This window comes from Symphodus melops (genome assembly GCF_947650265.1).
Source record: "Symphodus melops genome assembly, chromosome: 4".
Lineage (NCBI taxonomy): Eukaryota > Metazoa > Chordata > Actinopteri > Labriformes > Labridae > Symphodus > Symphodus melops.
In genome coordinates, this window is record NC_136694.1 from 26,236,023 (window position 1) to 26,255,858 (window position 19,836).

The 19,836-nt window shown below is 40.9% G+C and overlaps 1 protein-coding gene across 2 annotated transcripts in view; it reads left to right on the top strand.

Annotated features, from left to right (window-relative positions):
- Positions 1-19,836, top strand: part of anks1ab (ankyrin repeat and sterile alpha motif domain containing 1Ab) — a 44,054-nt gene that overhangs the window by 21,608 nt on the left and 2,610 nt on the right. For both annotated transcript variants that reach the window (XM_079341844.1, XM_079341845.1), the window contains 12 exons: positions 544-659; positions 4,972-5,070; positions 6,425-6,571; positions 8,942-9,049; positions 10,561-10,731; positions 12,590-12,727; positions 13,308-13,379; positions 13,594-13,677; positions 13,806-13,943; positions 14,837-15,013; positions 17,265-17,363; positions 18,292-18,389. In XM_079341844.1, the coding sequence (XP_079197970.1) occupies positions 544-659; positions 4,972-5,070; positions 6,425-6,571; positions 8,942-9,049; positions 10,561-10,731; positions 12,590-12,727; positions 13,308-13,379; positions 13,594-13,677; positions 13,806-13,943; positions 14,837-15,013; positions 17,265-17,363; positions 18,292-18,389 (1,447 nt within the window). The remainder of the gene's footprint in view (positions 1-543; positions 660-4,971; positions 5,071-6,424; positions 6,572-8,941; positions 9,050-10,560; positions 10,732-12,589; positions 12,728-13,307; positions 13,380-13,593; positions 13,678-13,805; positions 13,944-14,836; positions 15,014-17,264; positions 17,364-18,291; positions 18,390-19,836) is intronic.

The window sequence follows — 19,836 nt, forward strand, 5'->3', positions numbered from 1 at the left end:
CGTTTTCCCTCAGACTGGAAACTATTTACTCTCTTGACTTGTCGTGTTCAGTCGTATAATGTTAATGGACTAGCTTAGACACTTGTTTTAACACTCGCTCATCTGCTCACTAAAGGAATGTTTAGTGAACACTGTTTGTTGGAGGATGCCGTAGTGGCTTAATCCAACATAACTAACGTTACCAAGCTTCAGATGGGCTTCCTTCCCTGCACTACCTCCACCCTCGCCTGACATTTCCAGTCAGTCACACTAACACCAGTGGGTGTATATTAGCCTAGTCAGTCCCCTGCAGGGCTTGAGCTTGGCCTGCAGCACTTCCTACCCTCCTCCTGTGTTTGAGTTAGCTGGGCCCCCGCCTTTACCTTGGGAGCCCCTCACCCCCGGCCTGGACCCTGTCTCCCCCCCACCCCGCCTGGTGCTGCTGCACTCGGCTCTGCCTCTGCTGGCCGAGGATGATGTGGCAATGCCATGTGTCGTCCTCTGAGTGCCGCTGCTACCGGCTGAACGGCTTCTCCCTGCTGAAGCGCTTCCCTCTCTCGGCAGATGGGGCCTGTGGTAAAGCCCTGGACCAGCCGGTCGGAGAGTGGCTGGAGCACGTGGGGCTGCCGCAGTACGAGAGCAAGTTCCTGCTCAATGGCTTCGACGACCTACGATTCATGGTGAGTCACCTGCAGCACGTCAGCTCAGGGGTCGCTTCCACTTTACATCACCCTGTCTCCTCCTGTGTCAACCGAGTTGCATTTGTCTTTTTCTGTCACCGCTCTCCTCTCTCACCCTCTGCATGTCTCAGTGCCTCCACTCACCCCTCCTCCCTCTCTCCTTGTTCTCACTCTCCCCTGCACCCTTTCCCCTCCTTTCCCCTTCATAACTCCTCTTTACCTCTGTCCAATGCTCCTCCTGCTCCTGCTAAGATGAATGGCCTCACACTGAATCTCTGTAAGGAATACGGGCTCTCGCCAAAGGGAAGACAAATGACAACCAAAACCTATTATCTTTTACCCAGCATTCCCAATAATGCAAAATCATTCACTGGACAATTGAAAAGCCAGTCTTCTGATTTACTGTCTCTTCACTTGACCTCTTTTGACCCAGTTAAACCTGCACAAACTGTCCCAACTGTCTAAATCAACTCTAGTTTCCGGTTAAATACATTTTTGCACGGTTGATCACCAAATCTCATTAAATCCTCTCCAAACAGTGCCCTGCTCGTGGTGCTTATGAGACTGTCTTGTTAAGACTGCACAATGTGTAATTACACTGCAGCAGCATGCTTGAATTTATGCAATGAATACTCAAGACTTTAAGATTTTGATGAAACATTTATTTTCTAAATGTATCATTTCTGTAGTGAGTAAATTATGGAAAGCTATTTGTCCGCTGTGATGGATTAGAAGACACGATCAGACAGATTAGTGTTTCTGAGAGGCATTGACATATTCTGCGATGATGCTTTGCATTTTTAAACGCCTCTGTGTAATTATATATTGATCATTTCATTTAACTGCAGCCAAAACGACGTCAAGAATTTGACTAAAAGCGTTATCATGTTTCCCGCAAACGCGTGTGTGTAAGGGAACGTGATTCTGCGTTTGCCGATGATTGTAGAAAACACAATTACCTTTCCAATCCTCAGGTCATGTCACTTTGAAAAACATGGCAGTACACTGTAAATAACGAGACCCAAAGGGCAAACGTGTACATTTTTCAGACCACAGAGCTGCATTAGCACAATAGGATGTATGTTACATCAGTTTCTCACAGTTGAGCTGAGTTAAGTGGGACCAGCATGCTCAGAGGGAAAGTGGTTGTACTCACAAAGTGTTTGAGTGGAGGACTGCTGCTCTCTGCTCTGTTTTTCTGTCTAGTGAGGTTTGAGCTCACACATAATAGTGCTTCTATGACCATGTCACCACACTTACTACAGTACAAGCTTTAGGGTCAGACATCTATTTGAGGGTGGGTGGTTATATGCACATTAAGGAGGTGCAAGCCATTTAAAAAAAAAAAAAAAAAAACGCAACCTGTAGACAATGACACAAAAAGTGGAATTATCACAACAGCAGTATTTGGTCAAAATGTTGCAACTTGTTTTAAAGTAGTATTTCACATCAGAGAATATATTAAGATTAAGATTAAAGAAGTACAGTATGATACGAGTGCTGGAAATCATCATAAGTCTTAAAGTGTAAGTCTTAAACAAAAAGGTACCAAAACATTTCAGTGACAGAGTGCCAGATATAGCTGATGTCATTAGCAGACAGAGACGCATCACTAAACCATAGTTCAGATCACATCATGGTTTTAAATCCAGGTTTGGATCAATTTTAAGCAAAGCTTCACATATATTCATAATATAGATTTGCTGCTCATGAATTTTTTCTCTCGTTCTCTGCTCGCCATGACCACCACTCTTGCAACCCGCCCATCCCTGATTGATTTGGATCCTACATGCCTTTTTCACATGAACACACACCAGCTCTTTTATGCCTAATCAACCGATCGTTATGCTGCTGAAACTCAACATGCATCTGTCTTATCTGTCTCTTTACTGCACCTCAGTAGGGAACAATTGCTCTTAAAACCTAACAGTGGTACTATAACTCTTTAACACATTGATTTGTAAATGTATACACACATACACATTCAAAAGATAACAGGAATGCTATGCAATGAAGGATTCTTGGCTCTTAGCAGATCATTGATCATGCAGTCATAAACAATGCAATGCATCTTTACCACAGGAGCACCTGGACCCCAAAGATCCTTTATCAAAAATGTACGTTTATGACATGATTACAGAATATTAATATTGGAAAATTGAAATGCTAATTATGGTTATACTCCTCAATTCTTATTGGAGCTTTTGCATAGCTCTCTCTCTCTCTCTCTCTCTCTCTCTCTCTCTCTCTCGTCAGAAGTTGAACACTAGTTTCACAAATGCAATAAATTTAACCCCTAACCAACCAATGCAATCATTAAATTAATAGACACTTCTTGTAAACCCAGTGCCATAAATCAGTCCTGCTTAATGACATGCAACATTTCTCTTAATAGCCCAATTTAGCCTGAGGTATCTAATAATTAGCAAGCTAATTATTAAAAGTATTGGTGTATGTCCCTGTATCGCCAAACTATTTTTTTTTAAATAGAAAACAGAGCAACTTCTTGTCTTATTGTGTTGCTTCTGATTCTGATATTCGAGATCTTGGGAATATAATTTGAAGAAGACGATGGATCATTAGTCATCCTGATGTTCATTTTCACGCCACAAGTAACGAAAAAAAAAAGTGATGTATCAGGGAAATAAATCATTAGCTTCTCAAGGCAAATTACCCTTGGATATTTACAAGGATGTAGAAGATGCAAACAAGGGAAAGGTCAGAGTAGTCAGGCGGACATTGTGAATGTTTTATATTGTGCCCTTTCAGAATGTGCTGGACTTGTTCAGATGTGATCAATCTCGCTGGACGTGAACATCAGAATGCTCTGATCTCGAACTTGTATTGAAACAAGGCCAAAAAAAGTTCCCCCTCATGCATTTACATTGCATGTCACCTCCATGAATATTTAATCACATCCTTGCAGCCTCCTCTTTCTTAAACGTTAGAATGTAGAATTGAGCATCCATATTGTAACACATTAACTACATCTTCTTTAAGACGATTTTTATGCCTGCTGACTCTTAAAAACTCACAAAATCATTTTTTCCCAAACACTTCCTTTCTATGGTGCAGAGCAGCAGAGCAATTCTAATTCACTGTTGCATTAACTGAGTGCATTTAGAGAGATGAAGGACTACTACCATGGCTGCATCTGCAAGTCGTATCACGTTAAATCAAACCACCAAAGCTCATAAGCTATGTAAGAACTGAACCATACATTCCCGTCACATGTTTCAAATGCAGCATGAAATAATAAGTTTGCAGAGTCTCCCGAGGCATCATCAAACTTCAAACCGTGTTAATAAAAGTGGAGAGTCTATTTTTGGCCTCCCTTACATCAGACCCTGCCTCATTTTGACCTTTATTCTCGCGATCAGTGAGTAATCTCTAGACTGCATACCCTGATACAGGCCTGTGAACACAGCTGCATTGTGCTCCGAAACCAATCCAGTAAGAGCAGATTGAGTAAAGACTACAGAACATTTTAACATTCTTGGCCGGGAAGAATCAATCTGCGGCAGCCCAGTGGGAAAAAAACGCTTAGCTCCACATTTTCAGGGTTCTCCTTGTATCTTTATTCCTGCCTATAAACGAGAATAAGATGACAAAGCAGCTGGAGCGGCAAATATGTACGGCTACATGAAATAGACAAGAATCTGCTTGTCAGGGAAGATTTCAGTAGGTGGAACACGATTGTTGTTCATTGTGCTAAATTAAGAAATGTGTATAAAAGTGTCGTGCAGTGTTCTGCGCTTCCTCTTTGAGAATTTGGTTTGCCTCAACGAAACACAGCCGCACAAAGATCCAGTAGATGCTGCTGCAGTTAGAAAGGCTTTGTTCCCTCTGAGTCGCACCAGATCAGATTGATTACTCTTGGCATGCTCAATTCATTTGACTTCATTGTCCTCCCACTCTGCTTGTGTGCATATTCTGCCTGTGTGTTCATGTGTAATTTATAAGAATGAGTGTGTTTGCACTACTATCATTATGCTTAAGTAGTATTTACATTGTAGGACAAGTCATGATATTTTGATTGACCTATGTCCTTATGTTTGTATGTCAGTACTATTTCATTTGAAGACTCTGCTGAGTGTGTAGATATTTACATCACTTCACTATGCACCGAATTACAATATTGTTTTCATATATTGTACTGTTGTATGTCCCTATTGTGTATTGTTTCTGTGCCTTTGCTTGTGTGTTTGTGTGTGAATGTTTACCTGCCTGTGTTTGAGTATGGCTCCGTATGTGTGTGCCTGTGCGTGAATGCGTTTACTTGTGTGTGTCTCTTGCGTTTGTGCTCGTACAGGGAAGTAACGTGATGGAGGACCAGGATCTAAGAGACATGGGGATCACTGACCCAGGACACAGAAAGAAAATCCTTCATGCGGCACGCAGCTTGCCCAAGGTACTTAACATCATAACTTAACCTCGGCACCGAGGAGAAGCAGTGACTGACGGTGTCTAAGAAGGAGGTCAAAATGTCAGGATGTTTATCAAAATAATGACTGGGGAAATAAACAGGAAAGGGAAAAGAGATTCAGTTTTGTTAACCTGAAAAACTAGCAGTGCTCCAAGAACAAACAGTCCATTGGTAACCATTTTAACCACACAGACTTGGATTTAGAGGTAAAAAAAAATCAATTTAATCGGAATGTTTTAACAAACACTTCAAAAGGGTAGAAAAACCAGGAAGCTCTACTCTGAAAAAAACTCTTTACTCAAATGGCTATTTCATGACGAAAACCCTTTAAAAAAAAGTGGACAGTTCCCATCCTGAAGAAGACTTTTATTTCCATTTTTTTGGTGTCACTTGATTCTTGGGTTTTAATTTGACATTTTAATTTAAGGCATAGATGCAAAGTAAACGATATTTTCCTTTTTCCCTCGGGCCATTATCTTTGCTTATGCTCTCTTTGGAATTTCACCGTTCCACGCCAAAGACAACCTTCACCATAATTGAGCTTCTCACCAGACTCTCAGATAGGAGAAATGTAACATATTGCATTATATTGTTTGCTTGTGTGCATTAAACTAAATGCTTTCTTATTCAAAATCAAAATGCAGTCAGAATGGGCTAAAAATGAGCTTTTAGCACAGGGTTTATACTGTAGTTGAAAAAGGAAGAGTAAGGGGGATATATGTACAGTATATGTTTAATTTGAAGTTGAAGTGTTGAAGCCTACAAATGTAAATGTTAAGAGGACATGCTAGTGGCTACAGAATGCTAGGCTGAACTGTTATGCTAACATTAGCGGGGCTAAAATGCGCTACAATCAACAGACTCACAATGACAATGGGGAATTTAATCAGGAATATTCAGCATGTTCATCATGTTGGGTTCATAAGTGATTCAGTCAAGAAAGTTAACATGTTCAATGACTTTAACTCGGAGGACAGTACAAACACAAATTGCATCAAAACAACACATTCCTTGTATGACTACAAGTACTTGGCAGTGAAAACTGATCTGATTCTGATATCTAGTATATACTGTACGAAGCATAGAGGGAAGTTTTGAGGCTACATTTTGAAATTATGTATAGTATAGTAGGTATGTTGCTATACAATAGCATTTGTTTTCTGGTATTTAATCAAGAATAAAAGTAATAAACTACACAGTTTTAATGTGATGGTAATTTTGTGAAGAAAAGTAGATTTGCAAACAAAACGTTGAAGGAATTATATAACATTTTCACCCCCACTTCTATTCTCTGTAGAGAGTAGCCGCTCTCTTACATTTGACTTTCCCTTCACTGCAGGTAAAAGCACTGGGCTGTGATGGCAGCACATCTCTTGCCTCGTGGCTAGATGGTCTGGGTCTGCATGAATATCTGCCCAACTTCCTCTCAAGTGGCTACCGCACACTGGAGTGTGTGAAGAACCTGTGGGAGCTGGAGATTGTCAATGTAAGAAACTGTCTCTTGTATTTTGGCCTTTTCTGGATGATGGAATAAGAAGTAAATTGTCTCTTAAGCTCTTAAAAAATGACCTCATGTGTTGGGACATTCAGGACCAGGTGTCACAGTGTGATCTCACATCTTATCAAGAGTTAGGGATCACGTTTGAGGTTAAGAGGTTCTTTGAAAAACAACCCTGAAATAACAGAGATACTCAATAATGAAAGTGTAGGCATTAAATTACAACAGAAGCATCACTCTGTAATTAGTAGATACTTAGCAGATACAATCTAAATTGAAGAGCAATATGCTGATCGATGACGGGGGATTGCAAATTAGTTTTAATCTTCTTGGAAATAATGTAACATATTATGCACATTTTTAATCATAAAGTACTCATTTTTGGTGGAATAAACTTGTGAAAGGGATGGATAAATTATGCAAGAGTTGGAATGTTTTGTCCATTAGTGAGTTTGTGTTCAGACTAAAACTGTGGTATCCCCCTGTAGTCATGAGATTCTGAGCCTTTGTAAGGTGATAAAAGGGAGACACGAGACATTAAAGGCAAATGCTATCAAAACACATTTTCTTTCTAACTTATCTGAAACGTTTTTGTTGTTGGGGATCAAACATAACTCACTTGTACATTTAAGGAAGGGATGCGAGTAATAAAAGTATTTCTGACTTCTTATTATAATAATATTATCCAACCCATTTAAGACAATTGCCTTTGTCTATATGTAAATATGTTGCCATTACATGGCAGAGACTATCGAGTGGCATCAACATTATACCTTAAATAAAAATACGTTTTTAAAACATGCACATTCCCCGTGCAATATATTAACAAATGTGCATGTAAATATGTCTTAGGTCTTTTTTCAATGACAGAAGACAACCTCTCTAACCAAACGTGTCGTGAACAGCATTACGTAACAAAACGCTTGTGTCAAATGTGTATAATAAAGGTGCAATCATGTCAGGGTGTGATATTGGTTGACATATTTATTTGGGTGACTTGCCACTTGTGATTCTAAAGCCTTCATAAGCAGATTACAATGATGTGCTGATATTATATTTGTTAAAGTTTCAGACTTAAAGCAGCAAGAACTGACAATGGCAAATGCAATGTTTATGTTGTGACAGGCTACCAGACAATCCAAACAGGCTGATAACCAGCTTCTTTACAGAGATCATATTATTTATTTCCATGTGTGTTCTGTTGTGATAAGCACAAAGACAGTGGTGGCAAAATAGCAGAGTGCTGCAACAGCTGCAGCAGCGGCCAGACATACAGTATATGCAGTGTTAGAGGGGTGGTGTCCAGCAGACTGCGACTTAGTACAGAAAGATGGGTGTAAGAGCAGGGCACATTACTTTCAGTGTGCAGAACAGCGGAACTGCCTCTAAGCATCTTGGCAGAACTTGCTCTGCCCATTTCATTTTCTTTCAGCCTCTCTAGCATCTTTCAGCAAATAACATGAACCATCAATTTGATCTATGGGCTGGTTTACACTCCCATAAAATCCCACGGCTCTTTATTAATAGTTAAATCTTCTCCTGTATCACATACCTCTTGCATACTGGCCTCAGTGGAATTCAGCACATGAAAATAGTGAAAACAGCACCAGAAATCCAGAGAAAAGACCAGTTGCCTCTTCGTCCTCAGACTCTCACTGAATAAATAATTGAAGCCCTCAGACAAAGAAGCATATGAGCCTGTTATGGAGTATTTTGTACCAGCGACATAATTACAAATGTAACATTAATCACTCGACATCCACCTTCACTGGATGAGCATGAATGTTAATAGCCAATTATGCAAATATACAGTGTTAGGATAATGAGTTTTGACTACATAAAATTAACCTATACTACCTCCTCAGTGGGTTTTAGCAACAGAAGCGGAAAAGGCATTTGTAAATGGTTTAAAGAGACAGAGATACTGGAGATAGAGGTGTGTCGGGGGGAAATCGCAGCATTAAAATAGTATAGTATATCTAACTTGTGATAAAACGAAACAAATGGCATGCTTATTTACATACTGTGTCCCATAAATCGTCAAATTCTCCTCTGTTATTTGAGCACTGTTTAAAAAAAAAAATGGGTCGTGAATTATAGAGCGTCCTGGGAAGGAGACAGTGCTGTACTTTAAGCTTACGGCAAAACAGATTGAGGCTGAATTATTGACGAGAGTCATTTCTGTTTGCTCGTGGAAGCTTGCCAGAGAGGGGTTCATGCCACCAACTCTGTGTCAGTGTATTTTAGATATATCTCTATTAGCTTGGTCCACAGTAGATAGATGTGTGTGTTTGAGATATTTATGCGGCAATGCACTTGAAAAGCCTGCCTGATATGCCCTGATGCTGTCCTCTCTAGGTTATTAAGGTTGGTCCCCTGGGCCACAGAAAGAGGATCATTGCTTCTTTAGCAGAGAGACCGTATGAAGAGGCTCCTTCTAAGTCCCGTCGTTTGTCTCCAATCTTGGTAAGACTGGTGATTTACAACCTGATACTCATTTGCATTGTGATAAAGTCTTCATTGTTAGTGCTTTATTAACCATTTTATCAAGAAGGCATTTTTCCTGACATCACGCTCAAGGAAGGAAGGAAGCACAATTGTTGATTTTAAAAGGGTATTGTAAGATTTTTATTTCAGGTTGCCAATGCTTCAGGTGGGAAAGCCACAAAATCAGAACCATTTTACAGCTTCATGATTATACTGAAATGAAAAAGACAATGAAGAGTGTGAATCCAAAGGGACATTTGGCCTAAATAACCCATTACCAACTGTCACTCAAAAAGCTAACCTCAGCATTATGCCAATTCCTCTCGGCTTCAAACGAGTGTTTATCTGCTTTCACAATGGGCTTTTTGAAATGGGTGTTGATGGGACTTTTTGAGCCTTTACCACCAGCCTCAAGTGGCCACTTAAGGAACTGTAGTTTATTGTACATTTTTCAACACTTGAAGTTGGTGCTTGTAGCTAACATTTAGCCAGCTTGGACTTTTTCTCTCTCCCAATATATTGTGCTAAACTATAAAAGTTTACTGATGGCGAAGAAGTGGCTCAAAGCTAATGCTCGCCGTTGTTGTCCACCTCTAGCTAATGGATTATCAAGTATTTGAAAATGTCAAGATACCTCTCCAAATTTTCAAACTCGGCTCTTTCCAGTTTTGAGTCTTCAAGTGATCACGACGGCAATTTGTCATAATCCTTCTTTTTTTGGGACTCGCAATCAGGAACACAAAATGATATGTATTTGAGCCTCCTACCCTGAGCTTCATGGTTGAGAAAAATGTCGTCTGAATGCATGCATTGTGGAACTGACTTGATCTTGACCCTGTCTTGAAGTTAGAAAAACAGTACAGTTGAATAATAAGCTTCAAATCACATAAATGTGTGAATCTGACAACAGCATTTATAGTCCTACTTTAGGGTGCAAAAACATGCTGTAAATGCTTATTAAGTAACACAATGGGTATGGTCAATATGCCCAATTAAAAAAGCTCCCCTTTCCAATACAACCCACATTTAGTGATGACTGGCGATTTTTTGGTTCCACATATGTTGTTCTAGTGCTCAGTATTTAAATAGAGATTACAAACAAAGATTACACCCTGATATCTTTCTTTAGAAGCACACTCCAAACACAGCTTCAGATAGAAGGTAAACAACATTTCATGAGAAGCTTTATTTCCATGCCAACATCATTTTGTCAGAAAATGGATCAGTTTTTTTAGCAACCGATGTCTAATTTTGGAACGAGATTCTTCAATATCATTATGTTCACAACAGTTAAATACTGAGGGCTGATTTCCCAGGCAGATTATACTGGCCTGAAAAGAATTGAGAATCTCCATGGAAGAGGCTCTTTTGTTGAGGATTAGTCTTGGCTGTAGATCAGTGAAAACAGCCGTGTAGACGGTGCTGTCGAACCATTAATTTGTGCTGTTTGTGTGTTTATTTGGACTCCTTTGTTTGTTTGTATGTGGCAGTTTCATGACCTCCTGTCCCAGACCACATCCCCCCTCAGTCAGATGGACCCCTACACCAGTCGCTCCATGGACATGCTCCTGCCCTTGACTGAGACAGACCGGAGGCGGAGAGGAGTCGACCAAGACTGTAGCGTTTCTTTGCGCTCATATTGCGAGAGGCCGCGCTCTGTAGTGAGTCCTTCCTCTTTTATCTTCTTCTGGGAAAACACCAAAGAACAGACTTTCAGTGAGCGACTGGCTGAATAATAGAGGAGGAGGCTGTACACAGCCGGATGTGTCAGGCTGTCTTGTCACATGCTCTTGGAGTTGTAGCCACATTTTTCTGACGCAGTGGGCTGACCCAAAGAACCACAGCCACATCAGAGTGTAACCAATAAAAACCTTCAAGAAGTATTAAAGGTTTGCAATAAGATACAAGCCAGTGAAATGATATGGCTTGAAAATGCTTCTTTTTAAACGTTATGATTTCAAGGATAAAATGATGCTTGAAGTTGAATACGGTGATTGTGAAATGCCTTGTGTGCATTTACTAGTAACCACCAGTAAAAAGCTTAATGTTCACATCTCAAAAATGTCTTTTAGCTGGAAAGAGAGAGTGTAGATGTGATGATTAAGATTTAAAGAGTTTGGAAATGTGGTTTGGTTCCTTGGGAGTGCTTGAATTTTTCTTTTAAGATTGTACAAATTCTGTGACAGAGATCCACGTGCTTACACTGAGCTTTCATAACTATAACAATATACCAGGGGGGAATAAACCCATTTACTATATATATTTTTGGTTGGCGCGTCACTTCCCCTCCTGTTGTATTAAATTGCCAAGCATGACGGGTCCTGAGCTTTTGTGCTGGATTATGTCATTTGGAGCCACGACATATACAGAATGGATCTGGCTGGTGGAGCCCCAGTGTTAATGTCCCTCCGTTTTAGCTTACGAATAATGGGGCAAAGATCCCTCAGGTTGGTACATTTGACAGCAGAACAGATTTGTGTTGTGGTTTAAAGCAGACGCCCAAAGATCGATAAAGTTCAGCTCCTTTTGTGTTAATCTTCATCACGCTTTCCATTCTTGGTCTAGTCTGTTTGACTGGTGAAGATTGGTTTCGAAAGCTGCATTTGTAAACAGAACTGACATAGATCTTAACTTCTTGTGTTTATCTTGTTATACAGTCTATGATTCATATTAAGAATCAACGTTTCATTAAGCTGCGTAATACTGTAAATAACTTTCTGATCCACATATTGGGACAACTGTTGAGATCATTATTGTGAATGAAACAAAGGCGTGCTATTTGGGTGACTTTCTAAAACGTTCTGGTGATGAAGAAGGTTTAAAAAGCAAACTCATTCGGGCAAAGAGAAGCTTAGAAAGAGAACTGTCTCAAATCTGCTCTTTAATTGAAGAAATATGTAGTTATGCTTCCCTGAAGTTCTTTGATTCCTCTTGAGGAATAAAAAACAAAAATAAGGCAGTGATCAAATTTTACCAAATGCTAAAGGTCAGCTTACGACACATTCACAGTCAAGATGGCAGCCCTGGTTTTTCTGACTCACAGATGACGAAGAGAAAACACAGATGAGCGTCCACAGATCAGGGAAAAGTTGTCCTGATTGCACTCGCAGGAATCCATTAAGTTTAAAATCTATACTCATCATTTTCCCTCAACGCTTAGTGGATTATTTCCAATGGTATATTTTACTCTGTCAAGTGATTTATGAGAGAGCCAAGCACAGCCCACTTTGACCAAAAGGCCCGAACCTCAGCATGAATATTTATGAACAAACCAGCAGATCATAAAGGACTTCTTGAGAAACGCTGACCAAGCAGACTTCAGCTGCTTTTACACTAATGCTCCACAGTCAGAAGGTATACAGTACTCACCACTTTGACTGAGCTGCACAAAACTATAATACTAATAATAATAGCCCTTTATACAGACTCAGATTTGTATTTGTGTAAAAGGGCTAAAACTGGCAGGACTTTTATTTCCTAAATAAAAAATGTTGACCATGTTCCCTCTTCACTTTACAGGACAGACAGAGCGAACGACATAAAGACTCTCGTTTAAACCTCCGGCCGCCGAGCCAGTCTGCTACCTACGCCACCGTATCCGCCTGGCATCACCAGCCTGAGAAACTCATCCTGGAATCCTGCGGATACGAGGCAACTGTAAGTCTTTTTTTTAATCTGTTTTTTTTAGCAAGGTAACAGTCTTACAAAATGCCCTCCTTTATGTCAAGAAAAACATTTATTGCACTTTAAGTGTCGTACACTAACAGTCGCATGTCAGCAACATAGACTGTTTTTCAGGTTGTGGACCCACTTTTGGGTCCCAACCCACCAGTTGAGAACCGCTGCCGAAAGTGACCTAAAGCTTCTTTCTAGAGGCCAGCAGGAGAAGACTGCACTGGTTGAATAATCTTCTTATTTACTTGCTCAGTTTGTAGTTGGACTGTAAGTGATTTAGCATGATGCTTATTTTGATTCACTATGGTCCGATTTACTGATGATAAATAAGGCCACTGCCTCCTGTGAGTTATATTTCCCCTTTCGTTGAATCTAAATTAGAATAGAAACATGACAATGGATATCCAATGAAATAGGTGTACTTCTAAATCCTAATAAAACAAGATGGCAGCTATCAAATGCCAAAATTGAAGTGACATCATTCATTTATAATTTCTGTGGTCAGCACCCAAGCTGAAATTGCATTAAACCAACCCTGTTGTGTTTTAATGTGTTCTTTCAGTACCTAGGATCAATGATAATCAGGGATCTTCGAGGTATTGAATCCACACAAGATGCCTGTGCCAAAATTAGGGTGAGTAACTTTAAGTAACTTTCACTTCAAAGTACACAAGCTGAAGTGTTTAATCCAATTAAATACATTCTAGCTAAACTATAATATAATCTGTAACATGTGTCAGACATGAAATTCTGTGCACGTCCTATAGTAATAAATATTACTGTTTATAATGCTTGAACCATTGTGCTTTGTTTTACTGTGTACACTCACCTCCCAATACTCGTTGCAGAAATCAAAGGATTCCAGAAAGGGTCCAGTAGTCATACTATCCATTACCTATAGAGGGGTCAAGTTCATTGATGCAGCCACAAAGGTAATGGGAAAGTATGTGGTGTGTCTCGAGTTTGTATTGATCTGTTGATAGCAAACATTTCAGCGGACTCTCTCAGCCCCCATTAAGGGCCTGATTTCCAGCACTCACTCCCCTCCTCTTTCCATCAGACTATAGTTGCGGAGCACGAGATCAGGAACATCTCATGTGCCGCTCAGGACCCAGATGACCTCTGCACTTTTGCTTATATTACCAAGGATCTGAAGAGTGGCCACCACTTCTGCCACGTCTTCAGCACCGTGGAAGTGGTGAGTGATACAAAATCTCTCCTGAGAAAAAATATCAACAACACTATCACTGTCTACTCAAAATGATTCCTCGTGATCCATTGAGCAAACGACTCAGTCTTCATGTAATATTTGAGATGCATGATGTAAATTCATCAGTTGCTTATCTTGAACACTTTCTTTTGTGCGATGTTGGGTATCCTGCTGTTAAATCAACATGAAGCATCCTGCAGACATTATCTCCGTGATTGGCTCATCGAATGACTTGATTGAGGTTTTGCTCCTGCTATGCATGGCATTTTGGCATTTCCATATACAGGCATAGAAAATCATCATCATTTGTGCCTGAGCTTCTGTAAAGGTTAATGACAAGTTTACTTTTTTTTGGCAGATGCTGCCAACTGCAGGGAAACATGTTTTAAAGTTTAACAAGGCTGAAACACAATTTTCTGCCTTCTTTATTTTTAATTTAACGCAACTGCTCCATGTGCTGTTTAATTGCTCTGACTTTTCCCTGAAAATCGATGTGATATTCAAGCCAGAGCCCAACATATAATTACACAAAGTCATTATCCTAACAACGAGAGGAGCAGCACTTTAGTGTGCAATACAATATTGTTTTGTGTGATGCAGAAATAATTGTTAAAGATTCTGCAAACCCAATTAAATAACAGTAACTGAGTCTGAAGTCGTATAAATGATATTAACTCTTGAATGTGTTATTCCGAGCTAAAAAGAAAACACATTAAAATGTTTAGTCAGGATTGTAAAATCACTTTCTAGGTTTTTTTTTCAAAGGTAAATAAAATGCTTTATCTTGAACAACCACCATGCCGAAGTTGTTTTATGTCAACACCAGCTGATATCACAAATGATTGTCTCATATCACTGACTCAACATTTTTATTCACACAGACACAGACCTACGAGATCATCCTCACACTGGGACAGGCATTTGAAGTGGCCTATCAGATGGCAATGCAAACCAGGGCGAGACAATATGTCCCGCCTACGTCTCTGAGCCCGGAGGTGATTGAAACCAAATCCAGCCGTCCTGTTTCTCAGACATGGAATAGTATGCGGAGATCAGCAGTGAGTACCACCTTCACAACCCCTTTTCACAAATACCTGTTGAATGTGTTTTCTGTGTGTGCTCCTGTGTTTGTGGATTTTTCTAAAGGACAAAGGTAAAGTAGAAAAGCAATCACGTTTAAGTGAAGGTACACCGACCTCGTGACCGACTTCTTCCTCCTGAATCCCCAAAAGAACTCTTAGAAATGAAGATTTGTGTGTGTGTTTGTGGCGGAAAGTGATGAGTCATTACTTTGCTAACTATTTTATCACGCCCACCCCTTAAATCTGAGTCACTGAGATCAGAGGAGATTTCTTTTTTCATGCATATGTGAAACATGATGAATGTGGAGTTTTATTTGTTGCCCACAGGCAGGTTTATGATTTCCTCCGGGACGTTTCTGGGGGCTCAGCCCTGCTGGTTAGACCGATCCACTGCTTCCTCACTATTGATTAAGTGTGTTGCCTAAATGTCCACGTATACTCTGAGCCATGCAGTGATGCATTGACCTCTCAGGCTGCATATAATGAGCACTCAGTGATCACTGTCACCTAAGAGAGCTGCACAGCCGGAAGCACGCACACTGTTTGACCACATGCTTCTGCAGAGACACAAATCACTTTGTTTTACTACCTGCCTGTGAGGATAATATATGAGGTAATCACAGAGCTGCATAATGAGTCTGGCTGGTTGTTTAAGTTTTAAATGAGATGGGAGGGGGGGGGACTTCTATCTCCTGCAATTTGTTTTAATGCATTTTATGGCTGTGTAAATGCTACAAAAAATAGCAGTTTGAAAAGAATATGTTTTAGCCATAAGGTTTTTATTTATTTATTTTTTTTAACCATTTAGCTCCCACCCTCCTGAGTTACTGTTGCTACAACTGGGAAGTTTGCATGGCACAATCAATTAAAATAACGATATTTTTTTTGAGAATTCTTCATTATGATTGAAACAATTGGTCCTTGTTTCCAAACAGAAGTGCGTAGTGACAGGCTTCTCATTTCGAGCAGTCGAAATGACTCTTGCTGTAAAGACGATGTTGCTGGCAGAATTTATGGGCTGAAGATAGTCGGGTTGTAAGGATTATGTTAGATCAGCGAGTGTGTAGAACAAGCAAGCTCCTGCTGGGGGGAGAAAGTTGTACTGTATTGCAAAGTAAAGCAAAGACTTTTTTTACACATGTACGACTGAAAAACAACAACGACAAAAAAAGCGAGCCCTGAAATCTTTCTGAGTTGTTCCATATGCACCTCACAGCTACAGACTTGCCCTGTCAGATGGAGGTGGGGTTGGGGGGGGGGGCTACAATGTAACAATGTATTCACAGTATCAACAAATATGTAGTACAGTACTTGGAGCAGGAAAGATTACGGAGCTGCCTCACGACATGCACTATGAAAGCACTGGTTGCATCACCTCCACCTGCACGCTGGCAGTGAAGTTTACTTACATATTTCCTGCTTCATTCACACATTGGCTCACCACAACCACACACAAACATTTTACCAAGTAAATCTGGAGTAAAAAAATCGTCCGTATGCATTCACACCTGCAGCCCACGCCAAAAACTTCAGGAACTTTCAGGAGTTTGCTCATGCACACGCTCATACATACAAGTGTTCATTTTCTAACAAAAGAAAGTTAACTTTCACTGTGTGGTATCTATTTTCGACTTCCTTCCACGCCGTGGGAAACGATGTGTATGTGAACCAGGCTTTTTTTTCCCTTTTTTTTTTAAACCTGCAACCATAAAAAGCTGTTACATAATAATGTGCTTCTTTGCCTCCGCAGTCTCACTGCGTGGCTACAGTAGTAACCTAGTTAGCAGAGCGTGCAATGTAAGCAGCTCACGTTACAGAAGAGGAACAGTGAGAATTTAAGTCCTTACTATGGATTTGTTTGTTTGTCGGAAGGCTAAAAAAAAAGACACTGCACTCCCAGAATCGTTATCCTTACAACAGCCTCAGCACACCGCTTTAACATGTGTACAAATCCAAACCTTGACAGACCTGCCGTGCCTAGTTACGGTTGCTAAGCTGTGATTGGACAGGCGCTCTTTAGGGGAGGGTTGTGGTGAATGTCAATTACAAGAACACAAGAAGAAGCGGAATCATTTTCTTGACTAATTTGCCTTCTTCAGCTCCAGACAGGTGCCAACAGCTCCGACTGCTGCTGCTTGATAATCTGTTGAAATGCTCTGTCCCTCTATTCTCTCATTTTTTTTTAACATGTCTTTGTTCTTGTCTTCTTGGTCCTCCTGCTTCCCAGGGTGCCCCTCTGCTCGAATGCCGCTGCTGTCACTGTCACACGTGTACTACCCACCGTCCTTCCTTCCTCCCGTTGCACTCTGTTAGCCCTGGAGTCCAGGTCCTTCTCTTTCCTTTCCTCTATTAAACCTGTGATCACCACACATCAGCTTTCACACTTATCCCTCCTCTTCTTTCTTTTCTTTCTGTTTCGGTTGTTGTTGTTGTTGTTGTTGTTGTTGTTGTTGTTGTCGATCGGGTGCTGCAGTGCACTTTGTCTTCCCTGTCACATGGATATTTATATTTCAGGCATAAATGTTCTTCTCATCCCTTTACTTTCCCATCGCTCATCGTCATCGCACATGTTAGAGGTCTCTTTATTTCTGTGGTTAAATACATCCAGGAAGAAGAGGGCTTCTTGATGTGATTTGCTTCCTCTGTATTTATGCTTCTCTGAGGACTGTTGGCTTAATGGTGCCAGGGACGGTTTTGTAAACAAGATGGTTGAAGTTGTCTGTTGATTGGTTTTAAGCGCCCGCTCTTATCCTTTGTTTTACTATCTTTTTTTGAGCTGAAGTTGTCATCCATTTGCAGGGAATGAAAAACAATTAAAATGCCTTATCTTGAGAGCTTTTTTTTTTTAGCTATTTAAAATTCATTTTTAGCTCGCAGTAAATTTGACAGTATGTGTGTTTTGACTGCTTATATAATGAAAACAGCCCCCGTGTTGGTAGGAGCCACTGTCGTAGCGCAGACGTTGCTTTTGAACAACTAATCAGTGTGTTGTGTGTTTTTTTTTTTTTTTTTACTCCCAGAGGGTTGTGGCTTTGGTTTACTGCTGCGTCTAACACAGAGTATTTTCTGTCAGACATCCTCCATGTTGTGGATTGAGCCCTGAGTGTCTGTGATTAGAACATGATCACTGGACTGTACCTCTAATCCACATGCACGTGTGTGAGCTGAGGACTTGTCAGTGTGACGCAATGGCCTCGGCTGCTGCCCGTCTCACACCCTCCTCTCGTCCCTCCTCCCTCCCTCCCCTCCGGCAGATTGACCCCCTGGAGATGGACCCAGACATGCAGTCCCTGGGCAGCACCACCTGGCTCTTGGACCACCGGGACTCCAACAGGCGCCCCGTCAGCACCAAGTACGAGACCACCATATTCTGAGGCGGGATCCCCACAGCCGCCCCTCTGCACCCCCTCGTACTTCCCTCTCTCTCTCCCCCTGCATCCGGCTCTTGATTTATCTCTCACACACACAGACACTCAAACATGAACATGCGAGCCCCGTGCCTTTTCACTGTGATGGTATAGCATCCCTCAGGGCTGCCCACTCCTGCAACCTCCTTTGCCCCGCCCAGCGACCCACACAAACCTGTCTACCCGTCATGACAAACACTCCTGCGGCCCCCCTATTCCTCCCCACCACCCCCGGCAGCCTCCCTCGCCTGTTGCTGCTACAGCCCATGCCGGAGCCCTGGACCGGATGTTCCTGGACTGATGTCATTTTACAGTGGCCCTGCTCTCTCAACCAAACTGCCTCTTCCTCCTCATCCTCCTCCTCCTGACAACTTGCATCTGCCTCCAAATCCCAGATAGATCCCAGAGGTTGCATCTTTATTATTCTTTTCTCTTTCAGGCCTTTAAACATTTTTAATTCTCCACAGGCAAAACAAGCATGCTCATTTTTATTTGGCTCCCTGTGTAGACTTCCGATTGGCTTTAAGTCACAAGAAATTTACATCCAGGAAGGCTGAGTTTGCACTTTCGAGTATAATGAATAGATGCACAGTTTAATTTGGAATCAAAGGTATTATAGTTTGTTGAACTGTTAAAAGAAAAGTTTAACACTTAATAATGATCATGATCAGAACTCTATCAGAATGGATCTATATCCCCCTCACTTCTGTGCTGTTAGATTTATTCTTTTATTTGTCTTGGGACCATGTATAAAGAGTTAATCCCGACAAATTTGAGAACTATACAAGCAATATAGTTACAATCTAATCTCCATTACGAGAAGCTATTGCCAGCTGCCAGCTAATTAAGCTTAGTTTAAAGACTGCAATAAGCAGAGAACAGCTAGCCTGGCTGTGACAAAAAGCAACAAAACACAAGTACCAGCATTTTAATGACACAAACACTAAATCTTGTTACCCCCATGTGCTTGAAGAAGGGCTACATGTTGAACTATTTCCTTGTCCTGAGTGAGGTTGCAACCGCCTGATAGCTCCCAGAAGTCGCTCCTATGTTAAATTATTGAATTATTTTATTCTCAAGGAAAAAAGCAGGCCTGCACATTTTCCTCATCTTTATTGAGAAATCCAAACTGGTTTAATTACCTGAAGTCTGCAAGACACAGTCCAGCACGTTGTTTACTCTTAATTTCCTGCAAGAAACGAGCCGATGAGAATCAGCATGTGAATTAGTGAGCAGTGCGAATGTTGGCCAGTTGATTTTTCAGTCTTCACATTGCGCAAATCGAGCTGCTTCATCGTTTTCAGTCTTTATTTTAGGCTTTGTTTGCCGGCTCCTGGTGGGAGCTTCATTTATTAGGGACAGAGAATGAATATCATACCCACCACAACCCAA